Source organism: Xyrauchen texanus, chromosome 6, assembly GCF_025860055.1.
Source record: "Xyrauchen texanus isolate HMW12.3.18 chromosome 6, RBS_HiC_50CHRs, whole genome shotgun sequence".
Lineage (NCBI taxonomy): Eukaryota > Metazoa > Chordata > Actinopteri > Cypriniformes > Catostomidae > Xyrauchen > Xyrauchen texanus.
Window position 1 is genome coordinate 27603602 of NC_068281.1, and position 19529 is coordinate 27623130.

Sequence of the window (19529 nt, forward strand, 5' to 3'; positions counted from 1 at the left end):
CAATTTCTACTGTAAAGAATTATCTTTAATAAGTGAATTATGATTAATTCACTTATTGGAGTGATATTATTCTCATGGCTTATTGAAAATAATATGACACGTATTTAGGTACAGCTTTGAAGCGAAAACTTTTAGAAACAGGGATGAAATTATTTATCAAAATATACCACAGTCACGTCGTCATTGAACACAGACAAACTTTATTACTATTCTAAACATAAATCTAATCTAACACATATATACATGAGACAGGTTGGTGAAAAGAGTGATCAGTACAGTGAAAATGAACTTTATGGAGTCTGTTGACAATACCTTAAGAACAATTTATACTTCTTTGAGTCTACATCGATTTGCTATCGGATTACCCAAATTATTTAATAAATCCACCAGCACTTTGAGCACAATATTGGCACAGAGAAGTCTGCTTTAACTCTATGTGGAAGATCAAGAGGGCAGGCTGCGGAGGGGCCTTTCTGACCAATGATGACGCCTGGGCCGTTTGATTTATGATGATGAAGAATTACAGGATTGCAAAGGTTGAAAACTCTAGATTCAAGTCATATCGTTTAAATTCTTCTGCATGTATAATACTATATATACCTAGTTGAATGGAATGCTTCATGAATCATAGCAGCAATAACAATACAGAGCATTGCGGCTTTCCTCACAAGAGCGAACATTTGGACAAACATACACACACACTCATACAATCACAAACCAGGCACATGTGGCAGTGGACTTAACATGCTGAAGCAGCGCATATATAGCAGGTGAGTGTTTCAAACAGCTAAACAGAGTGCAGCTAAATGGAACACAATACAGCGTCTTCAAAACTGAACTTAAACATTACACGCATATTAAAATTATGATGGTTGTGGCATCTCCTGTTATTTGAAAACAGACAGTTCAAAACTGGTGCGCGCTTACTAAGATTACCATGGTAACCTGAAGGAAGAACAGACAGACACGCGTCGTGCCCATTCTTCCATTCTTTCAGAGTTGGGCAGTGAATCGCCACATAATGACAAAATATGATTAATTATATTTTGATTATGCAATCTTTTATTTATTTTTTTATTTTAACCCCTTTTCTCCCCAATTTGGCATTCCCTATTCCCACTGCTTACTTACTAAGTGGCGCGGTTGCTCACCTCAGTCCAGGTGGTGGAGGAAAAGTCTCAGTTGCCTCCATTTCTGAGACAGTCAATCCATGCATCTTATCACGTGGCTTGCTGTGCATGACACCACGGAGACTCACATGTGGAGGCTCATGCTATTCTCCATGATCCACGCACAATTTACCACATGCCCCATTGAGAGCGAGAAACACTAATCATGACCACCAGGAGGTACCCCATGTAACATAGCCTCACTGGCTACCAGGACAATTTGGTTGCTTAGGAGACCTGGCTGGAATTGCTCAGAACACCCTGGATTCAAACTCGCAACTCCAGGGGTGGTAGTCAGCATCAATACTCGCTGAGTTACCCAGGCCCCCAATTATGCAAGTGTGGGACAACTTAACAGCAGAAGGGAAATAAACACCGGGAAGCAGGGTTTCTCCTGACACAGGTAGGATTTGTAATCACCACTTCAATGCTTTACAACTTCACAAATTCGTTAGATTCACAGCATGTAGTCAAAAAACATGAGCTTCACAGGATCATAATAATTTCAACACATCATCTTCGCAAACATAACAGATTAAACAGCTTCAGGAGCACCGTGGCCTTGCTTTTGCCAGACTCTCTCTCGCTCTCTGCTGGTAGTATGGCTGTTTATATGCCGGTCTCTCCATGCTCACTGGAATTCGAGACAGGTGTTAAAAATAATCTAGCTCAGGTGCAAGCACCCTTATGCCTCCTACACACTACACGACTTTCAAAGACGTCGGATCGTGGTACCATTCATATTACACAACTGTGTGTCTTGTCATTGAAGTCGTAGCGTTTTCAAATTACACGACAAACTGGCGACAGGGGTGAACACATTACAAAACATTTAACTTTTGACGAATCCCCCAACAACTCTGCCTGGACTCCAAATTATGTTTCACAACAGAGTACATGCGAGAAGTGATACAAGATATGAAAACAAATGCATGATCATATGTTACGCATTTCAGTATGTGATGTGTATGGCAGGGTAGGCATTATAAGCAAGAGCTTCAGCCTACACCTGTTTCAGACTGAAGGAAATATGCTGTTGTTTGTCAGCTCAACTGTGTTGAAACTAAGTTGTCTGTCTGAAATAAATAAACCAAACTGTATGTTTTTAATCACCTTAAGGCATCATATATTTTATTGGTTACAATATGAAAAAGTACCTCCTACTGAAAAATTTGCTTACCTGACTGTCCAAGAGAATTGGCAAACTCTTCTCTTTCTCCACCTGGTTGTGTTACAGTTCAGATGAAACAAATCTGGTGCACCTGCCAATGTTCCACAAATTTTTCCTCCATTTCTTCGGTCCAAAGAGACTTTCTTGATACCGCAGTCATGCTAGTTTAATTTCTATTGCAGGTACATCAGGACTCCTCCCACTGAAACATTCTGTGCCCCATTTCTTGCTCTCTCATTGGCTGTAGGTCAACGCTACAGTTGTATTCAGTCAAAACATATTTTACATTGCACGATTTGGAATCGCAGACAGGTCCAGGTATTTAAAATTCTAGATATCTCACTGACAGCATGCCGGCGCTTCTCTCAAAACGTGTCTTTGATACATACATGGTAAATGGTCTGACCTTAGAGTTTACCAAAGCGCTTTACACTGTGTCCCAATCACCCAGTCACACACACACACACACACTCACACACCAATGGCGGCAGAGCTGCCATGCAAGGTGCTAGCCTGCCATTGGGAGCAACTTGGGCCTTGCCCAAGGACACTTCGGCATGTGGAGTCGTGTGGGCTGGGAATTGAACCGCCAACCCTGCTATTAGCAGCCGACCTGCTCTACCACCTGATCAACAGCCGCCACATACATTGTGATCATCACTCGCTCCCGTGAGTGATGATCACGTACACTGTGATCATCACTCACGGGAGCGAGCTCTGATTTGCCTACTATGTCAGGCTTTTGTCAGCGATCTCCACAAAACTTTCGGCGAGCGAAAATCGGGCTTAAAATCATGTAGTGTAAACTTAGCATTACCGCTTTCTCTCTCACCGGATGGACGCTTGACTACGCCCCTGCTGCCATAGCAATCTTTTGTACATTTGGTAACATATTATTTTATAAAAGCCTATAATAATGAATAGACAATACACTGGAACAACAAGACACAATGCAGCAGCCATAGACATTTGTCAGACATGATATTATATATACAGTAATGAACATGTAATTGCCCCTCGAGTACTCGACGAGTTAATACAAGTCTCAGGTGTCCCCAGAATGTGTCTGTCAAGTTTCAGCACAAAATAACTCACAGATCATTTATTCTATCATGCCTGTACACCCCTGTTTTGTAGCCCTGTTCCAAATGGGCTGTGTTAGTGTCTGTAGCTTTAAATGTAAATGAGCTGCGGCTCCACACACCTTTCTGGAAGTGGGATGTGCCTTTCCTGCTGCTGCCATGGATACCCGGGTGACAACAATTGACTTAGTCAATCATCTTACTGTATTGTACATAACAAAGGTTGAGTTATGAAATAAGAAAAACAGCTATAGTTGTAGAAAATACTCGTAATATATAATTTCATATTTGTTTTTAAAATAATGACAGTTTTATTACACAGAAAAGCTTCATTGCATGACCACTCAAGTGGGACTGTAGAGGATGCAAACCTAATCAGGCTAATCAGAGCTACAGCTTCATTGTTATGGAATAAGGTAGTTAGGGACTAGTTGCTACATTACACAAAGCACAACAAGCATTTTTCATGCAACGTGCAAACATGCAAATTCAGAAAGCCAAATTGCAAACATTAACAATGTATAAAGTGCAAAATATATGACTTGCAAAACTGAAGTACAGACAGTTGGTATCTATCCATCCTTGATCTTTAGCTTGGAAGCAAATCCAGCATTCTGTTGACCCTTGTTGATAAAGCAGTCTGACTTAAAATGGTTTGCACAAACATATAGGGATTTTCCTATTGTTGTGCGCACATTGCCATCAAAAATTAAACTAATCCACTTGGTCTTCAGTGGCTCAGATTACATGGAGTACATGAAGACTTTTGTGTTCACTCTTGCAGCCAACAACAGAACATTTGGCATATTTACCTTGTAGTTCAGACATTCTCAAGTTAGCACAAGTGGCTCTAGCAAGGAGATAAATATGGTGGACTGTGCGCTGCTTGCTCCGGTTATAATGAGGGCGGATCTAAGCTATTCAGACGGATCTCTTCGCCAGCTGTGAGCATTACCTTTCCCCTTTTGATCTCATAAGAGGCTGCAAACAGAATGGCTTTTTCAGAGACACTGTTTTTTATTGATGGACAAAGGAAAGTAATGAAGGGATGGTCTTTTACCATATTTTGTGATTGTCTACATACACTGGGGAAACATAAATATGCTCAAAAACAATGAAAAGTGGATTTTGAATTATATGTCCCCTTTCAATCTTAACTTTTTTGATTCAGCCTTTGTTTAGTGTCATGAACCAAACCAAACCATGAATTCAGTATCGATAACTGAACTGTGAGATGAGTGAACCGTTACAACCCTAATGCTCACTGTTTCAAAAGTATACACTAAAGGCATTAACAGTATGGGAGTTAACATGATTTTAGTATGATAAACAAACCTTTTATTTGTGTATAAGTTATTGCCAGTTATACAACTTAAAGAATATTTAATGTCAACAAACCCTAAAACCCTAAAATGACTAAATTACAATCTAAACAATTTACAGCTAATAAACAAGTTTTAACAGAAGAATTAATGTAAGTGCTTTTATAAAATTATAAGCTTCACATCTCTGCCTTTAAACCCTCCAGATATTTGCTCCATTCACTTCCATTGTAATTGCCTCACTGTAACCTCGACTTTTGCTTGGAAGGACAAGTCTAAATAATTTTTGTGGTAATCATCATTATGCCACAAATTATGACGATTGAGCTAAACTTGTACTGAACACTGAATATGCCTTTAAAATTTGTTTTGTTGGTGTAACCTAATGTTTTCAGGTTGATTCAGTGATGTTTAATAATATTTTTGACTTTACAACATGAAGCACATTATAAGGTTAACATTTTGTTTTATGTAGAATGCATATAGTGAACTGAGTGAACTGAAGGTTGCTGTGCCTGTGTGATTTCATAATCTTTATATTGATATTGTTTATTGTTATGTCATTATTCTAATAACTATGGAATACTAATAGTTGATAATTATGCAGTGCAGGTGCAGTTTGTACTACTATCAGCACACTAGAAATATTATAAGTGTCAAACATTAACAGAACAGCATACAGCAATTAATTATGTGTTTACACTTTTTTTAATGCCCCTCATTAGAAGTGTTGCACAATGTTTTCTTGTGCATACCACATGCTACAAACCAGTGCAGTAAACAGCCAAGGCATTCCATTTGATTAAATACATGGTAAACATGCAAGACCGCAGTTCCTGTTATAATATATACAAGTCCGTAATAGCTCTAAACAGAACTCTCTCTGCATTTCACAGGTGAGCTGCAAGGCTGCAGTGGTGTTCTTCCAGTATGGCGTCATGGCCAGTTTCTTCTGGTTATTGGTGGAAGGTCTTTATCTCCATGCTCTACTGGCTGTATCCTTCTTCTCTGAGAGGAAGTACTTTTGGTGGTACATTCTCATTGGATGGGGTGAGTGTGTGCTTGTTTCTCAGCATCAGTATAATAGAGATAAATTGCCCTGAGGTCTTATAAATCTTCTCAACTTAAGAGCAGCACCTGTCAAATGTGAAAGACAAATTGATCACTAAAGTCAATAGGACTTTGAGCGTGTACACACTTACGACTTGGTAATTAACCTCTCAACGTCATAAATGTACAGTAATAGTGTTGAGAAATGTTTCACATGACACACATTTCTTTAAAATTACAATTCTTAAAGCAGGATCGGATCTACAGTTGAAGTCAGAAGTTTACACACCTTAGCCAAATACATTTAAACTCAGTTTATCACAATTACTGACATTTAATCATAGAAAACATTTGCTGTCTTAGGTCAGTTAGGATCACTAATTAAGAATGTGAAATGTCAGAATAATAGTAGAGAGAAGGATTTATTTTAGCTTTTATTTCTTTCATCACATTCTCAGTCGGTAAGAAGTTTACATACACTTTGTTAGTATTTGGAAGCATTGCCTTTAAATTGTTTAACTTGGATCAAACATTTTGGGTAGCCTTCTACAAGCATCTCACAATAAGTTGCTGAAATTTTGGCCCATTCCTCCTGACAAAACTGGTGTAACAGGTTTGTAGTCCTCCTTGCTTGCACACGCTTTTTCAGTTCTGCTCACAATTTTTCTATCGGATTGAGGTCAGGGCTTTGTGATGGCCAAGCCAATACCTTGACTTTGTTGTCCTTAAGCCCTTTTGCTACAAATTTGGAGGTATGTTTGGGGTCAATGTCCATTTGGAAAACCCATTTGTGACTGAGCTATAACTTCCTGGTTGATGTCTTGAGATGTTGCCTCAATATATACACATCATTTTCCTTCTTCATGATGCCATCTATTTTGTAAAGTCCACCAGTCTCTCCTGCAGCAAAGCACCCCCACAACATGATGCTTCCAACCCCATGCTTCACATTTGGGATGTTGTTATTCAGATTGCAAACCTCAAACTTTTTCCTCCAAACATAACTATGGTCATTATGGCCATAGAGTTCAATTTCATTAGACCAGAGGACATTTCTCCAAAAAGTAGGTTTTTGGAGAAATGAAAGACTTTGTCCCCATGTGCACTTGCAAACTGTAGTCTGGATTTTTTTATGGAGCTGTGGCTTCTTCCTTGCTGAGCAGCCTTTCAGGTTATGTCGATATAGGACTTGTTTTTACTGTGGATAAAGATACTTGTCTACCTGTTTCCTCCAGCATCTTCACAAGGTCCTTTGCTGTTGTTCTGGGATTGATTTACTTTTCGCACCAAACTACGTTCATCTCTAGGAGACAGAATGCATCTCCTTCCTGAGCTGTATGATGGCTACATGGTCCCATGGTGTTTATACTTGGGTACTATTGTTTGTACATATGAACGTGGTACCTTTGGGCATTTGGAAATTGCTCCCAAGGATGAACCAGACTTGTGGAGGTCCACAATGTTTTTTCAGAGGTCTTGGCTGATTTCTTTTGATTTTCACATGATGTCAAGCAAAGAGGCCGAGTTTGAAAGTAGGCCTTAAAATACATCCACAGTGTAAGGCTGGCACCAGGATGACTATGCAACTCTGCAAGAACCAAGTCAAAAAAACTCTCACACAGAAGAACATCTCCACATGAAAAACACACCATACAGAGCAAGGACCATAAAACAAAATTTTCAACCACATCTGCCCCCCTCTCTTACGTATCTCACTTCTGGTCATTTTAGATTCACCTAAAACTAAGTAATTACTTATTCTGTTCTATAATGTAAAAGTTTTTTTATCATACATGTTTGGTATCATTCAAAATGTGCGACTGGTACTATGGTCTCCTCACCACAACTGATCATATCTGGTAATACAGTTTTAACAATGTAAACAAATTCTGGCCATTGCTTGGGGGTGTGCTTACCTCCTGGGTCTTTCATCTAAATTACCTCCTGCATGCAGATAAAGTATGACCCCAGGACTTCCAAACATAACCACTCCTAAAATTCCCTTTGTTTATGTTTTCTCTGGTTTGAGTATTTAAGAAATTTGACACATTGTTCATGGATTCTGTATTCAGATCTCCCACACAATTGCTGTGTCGTTTCTCTACGACGTATGCAAATTTGAATTTCTTATGTTTGGTAAATGCTTGAATCCAATGCAACTTTAATACAATTATTATGCTTGGTTCACTGATAGCTTTGATTTTTATTGATTATTTTAATTGGATTGTTTGAATGTATTTCTATTACCTGGTAAAATAAATTTTTATTATAATTCATTCTGAAGGACTGTTTTCAGGTATATTTATTATTAACTACAAATCTATGGTCAGAGTTGGCTTAACTAAGCTACTTCAGAAGTATCCAATTAGTTAAGTATGTACTAAAAGGCTAAACGGTGAACCGAGAATCTATAACAGAACTTAGCCAAGTAGAATTAAACAGGAGTATTAAGAGTAGGACTGAGAATCTGTAAAACAGAACTTAATTGACTGAGGATAAATGGTGTGTCGAGAATCTATACTGAACTTAGCCAAATAAGACTAAATGGATAAAGCCGAGAACCTATAAGGACTATATATCTGAGTTTATAGTTAAAGGACCTGCGTCTGGCCGGTACAGGACCCAAATAACATTGAAATAAAAATGCAGTTTAGAAGAGAGAATTACTAAAAATAATAAGATACAAAACTAAAATTCAGAGCATAGATACATCAATTAGGTTTTTCATAATTGGAGTCAGATGAAATAAAGACAAAATAAATGATAAGATTAATAAAACATTGAACTCAAATCAAATTATGCACGAAAAGACAGAACGAACAGGAGACCTTCAGCCATGCTATTGGATGCCGCCATTGGACCGATAGGTGGACTCCCTTCAACAGGAACACCTCCAATTTAGTACACCTCCTATCAGAAGCTAATTGGCTAATTGTCAAAAGGCTTGACATCATTTTCTGGAATTTTCCAAGCTGCTTAAAGGCACAGTTCTCTTGGTGTATGCAAACTTCTGACCCACTGGAATTGTGATATAGTCAATTAAAAGAGAAACAATCTGTCTGTAAACAATTGTTGGAAAAGTTCTCATGTCATGCACAAAGATGTCCTAAATGACTTTCCAAAACTATAATTTGCTATTATTAAATTTGTGGAGTGGCTACAAAATTTGTTTGAATGACCTAAGTGTATGTAAACTTATCTTCAACTGTATATTTCAGGATCAATTAAGGTTTATTAAGGCAATTAAGGCTAACTGGCATTCCCACTTGTTTTATTGAATTCCTAATTACCTTGTAGACCTACTACAGAAGAAAATCTGTGTAAACATGCTTTCAGACAGATACTTAAAATGTATAACAAATATTTAAATATTTTACAATATTGATTTCTATTTTTATTTTATTTATTTATTTCATTTTATTTATTTACAAAATGTTGCAAGTAAGTGTGTTTGATGTGCATGGTAGGAGTTCCAGGTGTCTTCATAACAATCTGGAGCATCACAAAAGCTTATTTACATGATATTGGGTAAGTAAATACTGCTTGTTCACAGAACAGCACTCCTAACTTTGCTTCTTCATTACATTTTTAAATACACATTCATGGGAGGAGAAACAAGTCCCTACTGCCTCAACTTGTTGTAACCACTGTACTTAAGGGTAACAATGAAAAGCAAGTTATTTGAGAAAAGAATGTGCTTGCCTTTATGAATGTATGAGCTCTATAGAATATCTGCCTTCTGCACACCCTCTGCCAATAGCTACAATACAGCTGACAGTGTAAATCCTATTTCAACAATCTTCACTCTGGGCTGTTCTTTGTGTTGAAAAATGGCATGCCGTCATAGAGGTCAGGAGACTATATTTAGAGCCTCTATAGCATTTCTTGTAGTGACTTAAATGGGTATTGTTTCCTTTTGACAGATGCTGGGATTTTATTGATGATGATCTGTGGTGGATTATAAGAACCCCTGCTTTGATAACAATACTGGTGAGTGACAGAATTGCTAAAATGTAATGTGAATTTGAAGGTAATGTGGATGGTGGTAAATGAAGTACTTCAGATAGAACCCAATCAGTTTATACTGTTTTTCTAGATGAACTTTATTCTCTTCATTTGTATCATCCGGATACTTCGACAAAAAATCAGTTGCCGAGATATTGGGAGAAATGACTCACACCAGTACTCGTGAGTTTATATTGAAATAAATATTGTCCATAAATGCTAAGGTCTTATTTGCACAGTATTAACTTACTTTTTTTTTTCAACCTATGCCATTTCATTTGATTTGCAGGAGACTGGCAAAATCAACTCTACTTTTGATTCCTCTGTTTGGAATAAACTACATAATCTTTGCCTTCATGCCTCATCACATAGAGTCTAATGTGCGTCTGGTGTTTGACTTGATCCTGGGGTCCTTTCAGGTAGGCAGTAGGGGACTGAAACAAACACACAAACAGTCTTACTCTGCTAGAAGCTTTGCTTATTTAGTCTGGATTCCCTAAATGGCAGTAGAATACCAAAAATGTCCAAAATGACAGACTCACCATGGGATCTGCCAGCTTGCTTCAACCCCAGACATCCCCAGTGATGTTTATTCCCTTTGTGTTTGTTATTCAGCCAGATTGAATAGATGTATGTGGACAGATAAAATGGGCTTAACTACTTTAACTGACCGTGCATCATTTCTCCAAGTCAAATGAGTTAAAATTTTAAGGTGCACTCGGTAATTGTTTCCTCATTAAGTTTAAAGGTTTTATCCTAAATAAATAGTCATTTTAAAAATAAATGTATACAATAATGAGCAATCACATGCTATTAAGACTCCAGTAATATACTGTATCAATAACCTTAGAAAAGCTGTTTTATTCTTTATTCTCAATTGATTGTCAAAATTCTCAATTAATTACATGATGTCCCGATTAATTAATCGCGATTAATCGCATAAACACATATTTGCTGAAAGCCCCTCATATAACAATAATTCAATATATAATGATTAAATAATTATACATAGTTATATTTAAATATAAAAAAAAATATTTATATATATAATCAGATAATAAATATTTAATCAGATAATTAAAATGCATTACATTCTTGTGGCAGAAGAGTTAATTATTGATAAGACAATACAAAAAGCAGCTTTAGGATACAATGTATTGTTTACTACCCTATTATTAAACATAAGGCAATCATTGGCATACAGTTGGAATTTGCGCTCCATCAAGTGTTTTATCGCAAGAACGTGACGCATGTATGATCGTCCTGCTGCAGATCGTATTGACTGCCTTGTCTGTTTTCCTTCAGGGATTTTGTGTCGCTGTCCTGTACTGTTTTCTAAATGGAGAGGTAATAATATAAGCATGCAATATTCTTTCATGTATTATTTTATCAGTGAGAGGCATGCAAATACCATTTACAGTGGCCCCAAGACTTATTTTGACACAAGTCATGTGTAAAAGTGCATGAATGTCATTGCATTAGATAACAAAATATCAAAGCATCTGCAAACAAATTCTGCTTTTTTAGTTCTCCTCAATTTCACATACTGTAGGTGTCTTAGCAATAGTTAATCATCTATTTTGGGGAAATTACACAAAAAGGTAATCCACCACAGATTACTAATTACTTCCCTAAATTTTTACTTCCCATATTATTTTACTGATTACTTCATCTAAAAAAGTTGTCGTGTTACAAATTACTCTACTTTTAAGTTACTGTCTAAAACACTTTTCAAAGAAAAGTTTGTTTTTCCACTCAATTCAAAATAATGTATATAAAATTAAAATATCTATACAGTCCCTTCAGCTGTTACAGAAACACAAACACAGCAAAAATTATTTTAGCCTATTTTTAAGATTTACACATTTCAATTTCATATCACAATTACATTTAATTAAATTATGTAACTTTTAAGAAAATGTATTTCTAAAACTTGTTTTTGTTAGTTAGTTAGTTAAAGATTACTTAATTTATATTATTGGAATTCTGTTATGAAATTGAAATATGAAATTGTGAATTTTAAAATATTTTATTTGTGAAGACATGCATATGAACATAATTCATGTTTTAAATGTCCATCCATCCATCCTCAATCGCTTATCCGAAGTCGGGTCGCGGGGGCAGCTGCTCCAGCAGGGGGCCCCAAACTTCCCTATCCCGAGCCACATTAACCAGCTCTGACTGGGGGACCCCGAGGCGTTCCCAGGCCAGTGTGGAGATGTAATCTCTCCTCCTAATCCTGGGTCTTCCCGAGGCCTCCTCCCAGGTGGACGTGCCTGAAACACTTCCCTAGGGAGGTGGCCAGGGGGCATCCTTACCAGATGCCCAACCACCTCAACTGACTCCTTTCGACGCAAAGAAGCAGCGGCTCTACTCCGAGCTCCTCACGGATGACTGAGCTCCTCACCCTATCTCTAAGGGAGAAGCCCGCCACCCTTCTGAGGAAGCCCATTTCGGCCGCTTGTACTCGCGACCTAGTTCTTTCGGTCATGACCCAGCCTTCATGACCATAGGTGAGGGTAGGAACAAAAATTGGCCAGTAGATCGAGAACTTTGCCTTCCGGCTCAGCTCTCTTTTCGTGACAACGGTGCGATAGAGCGAGTGCAATACCGCCCCCGCTGCCCCGATTCTCCGGCCAACCTCCCGCTCCATTGTCCCCTCACTCGTGAACAAGACCCCGAGGTACTTGAACTCCTTCACTTGGCACAATACCTCCTTCCCTACCTGGAGTACGCACTCCATCGGTTTCCTGCTGAGAACCATGGCCTCAGATTTAGAGGTGCTAATCCTCATCCCAGCCGCTTCACACTCGACTGCCAAGTGATCCAGTGAGAGCTGAAGGTCACGGACCGATGATGACATGAAGACAACATCATCTGCAAAAAGCAGCGATGAGATCCCCAGCCCACCGAACCGCACACCTTCCCCACCCTGACTTCGCCTCGATATCCTGTCCATGAATATCACAAACAGGATTGGTGACAAAGCAAAGCCTCGGTGGAGACCAACCCCCACATGGAATGAACTCGACTTCATGCCGAGGACCCGGACACAGCTCTCGCTTTGGACGTACAGGAATTGGATCGCCCTAAGAAGGGACCCCCCCACCCCGTACTCCCGCGGCACCTCCCACAGTATCTCCCGGGGGACCCGGTCATACGCCTTCTCCAGATCCACAAAACACATGCAGACCGGATGGGCATACTCCCAGGGCCCCTCCAGGGTCCTTGCGAGAGTAAAGATCTGGTCCGTCGTTCCACGGCCAGGGCGAAAACCGCATTGTTCCTCTTCAATCTGAGTTTCAACAATCGGCCAAACCCTCCTCTCCAGCACCTTGGAGTAAACTTTACCAGGGAGGCTGAGAAGTGTGATACCCCTGTAGTTGGCACACACTCTCTGATCCCCCTTTTTGAAGAGGGGAATCACCACCCCGTTCTGCCACTCCTTAGGCACTGTCCCAGATTTCCATGACATCCATGACACCCCCTCCACATCCAAAGCTTTCAGCATTTCTGGTCGGATCTCATCAATCCCCGGGGCTTTGCCACTGCAGAGTTGTTTGACTACCTCAGTGATCTCCCCCAAGGAAATAGAATCTGATCCCCCATCAGCCTCCGGCTCTGCCTCTAGCATAGAGGGCATGTTGGGATTTAGGAGTTCTTCAAAGTGTTCCTTCCACCGCCCAATAACCTCCTCGGTGGAGGTCAAAAGCGTCCCATCTAAGCTGTATACACCTTGGATGGTTCCCCGTTTCCACCTCCTAAGGTGGTGGACGGTTTTCCAGAAGCACTTTGGTGCGGACCAAAAGTCCTTCTCCATGGCTTCTCCGAACTTTTCCCACACCCACTCCTTTGCCTCCCTCACGGCCGAGGCCGCAGCCCTTCGGGCCTGTCGGTACCTTGCAACTGCCTCCGGAGACCTCCGGGACAACAAATCCCGGAAGGCTTCTTTCTTCAGTCGGACGGCTTCCCTGACCACCAGTGTCCACCACGGTGTTCGATGGTTACCACCCCTTGCGGCACCTAAAACCTTGAGGCCGCAGCTCTCCACCGCGGCTTCGGCAATGGAAGCTTTGAACATTGCCCACTCTGGTTCAATGTCCCCAACCTCCGCAGGGATGCCTGAAAAGCTCCGCCGGAGATGTGAGTCGAAGATCTCGTGGACCTCCAAACGTTCCCAGTTCACCCGCACTACTCGCTTGGGCTTCCCAGGTCTGTCCAGAGTCTTTCCCCACCCCCTGATCCAACTCACCACCAGATGGTGATCGGTTGACAGCTCTGCCCCTCTCTTCACCAGAGTGTCCAAAACATATGGCCTCAGATCCGATGACACGATTACAAAATTGATCATCGACCTTCGGCCTAGGGTGCTCTGGTACCACGTACACTTATGAGCATCCTTATGTTCGAACATGGTGTTTGTTATAGATAATCCATGACTAGCACAGAAGTCTAATAACAAACATCCACTTGAGTTCAGATCGGGGAGGCCGTTCCTCCCAATCACACCTTTCCAGGTGTCCCTGTCATTTCCCACGTGTGCATTGAAGTCACCCAGCATCACTATGGAGTCCCCTACTGGGGCCCTATTCAGGACTCCATTCAGGGTCTCCAAGAATGCCGAATACTCTGAACTGCTGTTCGGTGCATATGCACAGACAACAGTCAGAGTTTCCCCCCCCCCACAACCCGTAGGCGTAGGGAGGCGACCCTCTCGTCCACCGGGGTAAACTCCAACATAGCGGCGCTCAGCTGGGGGCTCGTGAGTATCCCCACACCCGCCCGTCGCCTCACACCCTGGGAAACTCCAGAGAAGAATAGAGTCCATCCCCTATCGAGGAGTACGGATCCAGAGCCAAAACTGTGCGTCGAAGTAAGCCCCACCAGATCCAACTGGTAACGCTCCAGCTCCCTCACCAGTTCCGCCCCCCAGTGAGGTGACATTCCACGTCCCCAGAGCTAGCCTTTGCTGCCCGGGTCTGGTCCGTCGAGGCCCACGGCCTTCACTGCCACCCATATGGCAGCGCACCCGACTCCTGATTCACTGTAATCTGATTGCAAGAATTTGAAATGTAATGCTTTACACTACATTTAACTCAAATGTAATCAGATAAAAGAAACTAAACTTTGTTCAGCATCTTAAGTTTTGACATCTTACACTAATGTTTGACTACCAAACACTTCAAATGTCAACAAATCAAATCAAATAATTTTATTGTCACTCAACCATATGCACAAGTGCAACAGTAGGTGAAAGTCTTGTGTGCAGTTCCGAGCAACATAGAAGCATGACAGTGATGAGACATATAACAATTTACAATAAACATCAGATTTACACAACACAATTTACATATCTAATGTACACATAATTACACACAACACAATATACAAATAATAATATACAATGTACAGTATACAATACACACAGTATACAATACAAATAGTATATATAATATATACAGTAGGTTGTATTGTGCGGTATTGACATTCAGGCTTTCAGTTGATAGTCAATTGCCAGTGTGTTGTTAAGAGAGAATATCATTTATGACAGTCCAAATGTCTTCATTTTAGAGTACGATCTATCATTTTATCATTCCAAACTTCTTTTGTTTGTAAAAATAAATGCCAGTTGCTCTGATCACTTGTAGTCTAATGCAATCACATTTACACATTAAAACTTTTTGGGTCCGCTGAATATGATCCATGTACTTTGGTACTGTGTGTGTGCTCATCTGCTAGGAACATATTGACATCACAGTCATTATCTATTCTGTTATCATTCTATTTTTTTCTTCTCTTTGACTCATACTCACGCTCTCCAGGTTCAGTCTGAGATAAAACGAAAATGGAGGCGGTGGCACATGCAGAGATTTCTGGGAGCTGACACCAAGTACCAGCAGCCCTCGATGACAAGCAATGACATCAACTTCAGCTCTCAAATCACTATGATGACTAAATGCAGCCCTAACACACGCAGGGCCTCCGCCTGCCAAGATGACTTCTCTACTGTCTGAGTGCAGAGTGATGCTCTGTCTATGATGAGAGACAGAGACCAATGAGTCTGTGCTTTGCAAGCACTCACACCACCATCACTCATCTCCAAGGTTGCAGCTCAACTCTATCCTGTAGTAACTTTGCATCTCACTGCTCAGTAGCAATGGATCGGAAACACGCACCTCAGTGCTCGTTGTTGTTGGTTTGGCATGAGACATACACAAACTCTTCAATCATAAAGATGTATCATCATAGCCATCCCATTATACACATTGTTTAGGGAGAACTTTGATGGAATAAAGGGAAATACAAAGGTGAAATGGACATGTTTTGACGTTTCAATGTTTTTAAATAAACTACTGACTCTGAACAGCAAGGGACACTGTCTTTAGTAAAAGGGTGCAATCGATGCACGTTCATGAAGAGTCAGTTCATCCAAAAAAAAATTATTGTGTCATACTCATATTGTTTCAAACTTGCATGTATTTTATTCTTTGGTGGAACGCTTAAAAATTAAAGTGAATAGTGACTGAAGCTGTCATTCTCCCTAACATTTGCCAGTTGTTGGGTGAACTATCCCATTAATCTTTGCCTTACAAACTCATGAGACTGTTGATGAATAATACTGTGGAACACTCTATGCATAATTAGAGAGATTTACATTTGAATTGTGATCTCCATCCAAAGGCACCCTCCTGTACACAACAAAACATGCATAATCCTCAGCGTTAATGTTCGGTGTGGCATACTGTTTTGTTATTCTGTTTTTCCCTACCTTATTATGATGCTCAAGATCCTATTTCTTAGAATGTTAAAAACCTAGTAAGCTAAATGGTGACTTTTTTTTTTATCCCCTTCCTTATTCCTGGAAAATGTAATGTGAATGACTTAGACAATCTGACATTCTGATAAAGTCCTGTTTTTAAATCCTACCCGTTTGTGTCAGGCCCTTGTGTCTTAGTGCACATGTGGACAAACATACAGTGGGTACGGAAAGTATTCAGACCCCCTTAAATTTTTCACTCTTTGTTATATTGCAGCCATTTGCTAAAATCATTTAAGTTCATTTTTTTCCTCATTATTGTACACACAGCACCCCATATTGACAGAAAAACACAGAATTGTTGACATTTTTGCACATTTATTAAAAAAGAAAAACTGAAATATCACATGGTCCTAAGTATTCAGACCCTTTGATCAGTATTTAGTAGAAGCACCCTTTTGATCTAATACAGCCATGAGTCTTTTTGGGAAACATGCAACAAGTTTTTCACATCTGGATTTGGGTATCCTCTGCCATTCCTCCTTGCAGATCCTCTCCAGTTCTGTCAGGTTGGATGGTAAACGTTGGTGGACAGCCATTTTCAGGTCTCTCCAGAGATGGGAGTGGTGATGGCGTAGTGGGCTAAAGCACATAACTGTTAATCAGAAGGTCACAGGTTCTAACCCCACGGCCACCACCATTGTGTCCTTGAGCAAGGCACTTAACTCCAGGTTGCTCCGGGGGGATTGTCCCTGTAATAAGTGCACTGTAAGTTGCTTTGGATAAAAGCGTCTGCCAAATGCATAAATGTAAATGTAAATGAGATGCTCAATTGGGTTTAAGTCAGGGCTCTGGCTGGGCCATTCAAGAACAGTCATGGAGTTGTTGTGAAGCCACCCCTTCGTTATTTTAGCGGTGTGCTTAGGGTCATTGTCTTGTTGGAAGGTGAACCTTCGGCCCAGTCTGAGGTCCAAAGCACTCTGGAGAAGGTTTTCGTCCAGGATATCCCTGTACTTGGCCGCATTCATCTTTCCCTCGATGCAACCAGTCGTCCTGTCCCCGCAGCTGAAAAACACCCCCACAGCATGATGCTGCCACCACCATGCTTCACTGTTGAGACTGTATTGGACAGGTGATGAGCAGTGCCTGGTTTTCTCCACACATACCGCTTAGAATTAAGGCCAAAAAGTTCTATCTTGGTCTCATCAGACCAGAGAATCTTATTTATCACCATCTTGGAGTCCTTCAGGTGTTTTTTAGCAAACTCCATGCAGGCTTTCATGTGTCTTGCACTGAGGAGAGCCCTGACTGGTGGATGGCTGCAGTGATGGTTGACTTACTACAACTTTCTCCCATCTCCCGATTGCATCTCTGGAGCTCAGCCACAGTGATTTTTGGGTTTTTCTTTACCTCTCTCACCAAGGCTCTTCTCCCCCGATAGCTCAGTTTGGCCGGACGGCCAGCTCTAGGAAGGGTTCTGGTCATCCCAAACGTCTTCCATTTAAGGATTATGGAGGCCACTGTGCTCTTATGAAACTTAAGGGCAGCAGAAATTTTTTTTTAACCTTGGACAGATCTGTGCCTTGCCACAATTCTGTCTCTGAGCTCTTCAGGCAGTTCCTTTGACCTCATGATTCTCATTTGCTCTGACATGCACTGTGAGCTGTAAGGTCTTATATAGACAGGTGTGGCTTTCCTAATCAAGTCCAATCAGTATAATCAAACACAGCTGGACTCAATTGAAGGTGTAGAACCATCTCAAGGATGATCAGAAGAAATGGACAGCATTTCTGTTTTCATTTCTGAGTTAAATATATAAGTGTCACAGCAAAGGGTCTGAATACTTCAGTTTTTCTTTTTTAATAAATGTGCAAAAATGTAAACAATTCTGTGTTTTTCTGTCAATATGGGGTGCTGTGTGTACAATAATGAGGAAAAAAAATTTACTTATATGATTTTAGCAAATGGCTGCAATATAACAAAGAGTGAAACATTTAAGGGGGTCTGAATACTTTCCGTACCCACTGTAAATGTCTCTAATTGAGAGCCATTAAAAGCATGTTTCTATTTACTGCTGAAGTACAGTACCATGTGTCAATCTAAATGGTTCCTTGCTGTGTTTTATTGTTTAAAGTAATTGTATTTGTGAAAAATTGCATGGCTTTTGTAACTGTGCACTTGTTGCTTATAAAGACAATAGTCTAAATTGCTTTCTCTTAGAAGAATAGTCTTTGTAATATATATATATATATATATATATATATATATATATATATATATATATATATATATATATTTTTTTTTTTTTTTTTTTTTTTTTTTGGGACCAGAAAATCTGTGCCTGTCAAAAATATGTGTAGTGTTAATTGTAGCTGTTGTTGCTGGCATGTCCTGCATGTTTGCATAACATTTTTTTTAAGTTGAATAAAACATGTAACAAATGAAGTGTATAAATACTCAAAAAGTATGCCACTAATAGACATATCTGAAACCCAAGTAGTTAAATTAACTGTAATCTGGTTCCCCTCCTGTCACTCACTCAACGTTGTATCGAATGAAGTGACACAATGGGTCTTCTTTGGGAGCCTCGCATACCTCTGAACTTGAGAAAAGGCCAATGTGAAATTGGCAGACAGAATTTGAAAGCCCCGCCCCCGGACATACGGTATAAAGGGAAGCATGCGTGTGTCTGTCAGTCAGAATCTTTCTTCGGAGCCGAGCGGTTGTGCAACAGCAAAGCTGAGTTCACCACTGATTCCACTCACCTCTACTGGCGTGAAGCACTGCTGTTGAATCTACGACGCGTTTCCAGCTGGCGTTCTCTCTCTCTGCACGCTGTGCAGTCCAATCCCCTGGGCACTTCGACAGTGCTTTCCAGTTCCTGGATGTGGTTGATTTCTCTCCACTTTTGACGGTCATAAAAGCTGCCTCATGTGCCTGGGCTGCGATCACACGCAGGCAGCATTTATGAAT

The 19529-nt window shown here is 40.4% G+C and overlaps 1 protein-coding gene across 1 annotated transcript in view; it reads left to right on the forward strand.

Moving 5' to 3' along the window:
* The window catches only part of vipr1a (vasoactive intestinal peptide receptor 1a), a 78505-nt gene extending 61689 nt beyond the window's left edge, over positions 1 to 16816 (forward strand). The window contains exons 7-13 of the mRNA XM_052128825.1: positions 5641 to 5794; positions 9262 to 9322; positions 9718 to 9784; positions 9891 to 9982; positions 10089 to 10218; positions 11105 to 11146; positions 15622 to 16816. Of these exons, the coding sequence (XP_051984785.1) occupies positions 5641 to 5794; positions 9262 to 9322; positions 9718 to 9784; positions 9891 to 9982; positions 10089 to 10218; positions 11105 to 11146; positions 15622 to 15813 (738 nt within the window). The 3' untranslated portion in view covers positions 15814 to 16816. The remainder of the gene's footprint in view (positions 1 to 5640; positions 5795 to 9261; positions 9323 to 9717; positions 9785 to 9890; positions 9983 to 10088; positions 10219 to 11104; positions 11147 to 15621) is intronic.
* The last annotated feature ends 2713 nt before the right edge of the window (positions 16817 to 19529 follow it).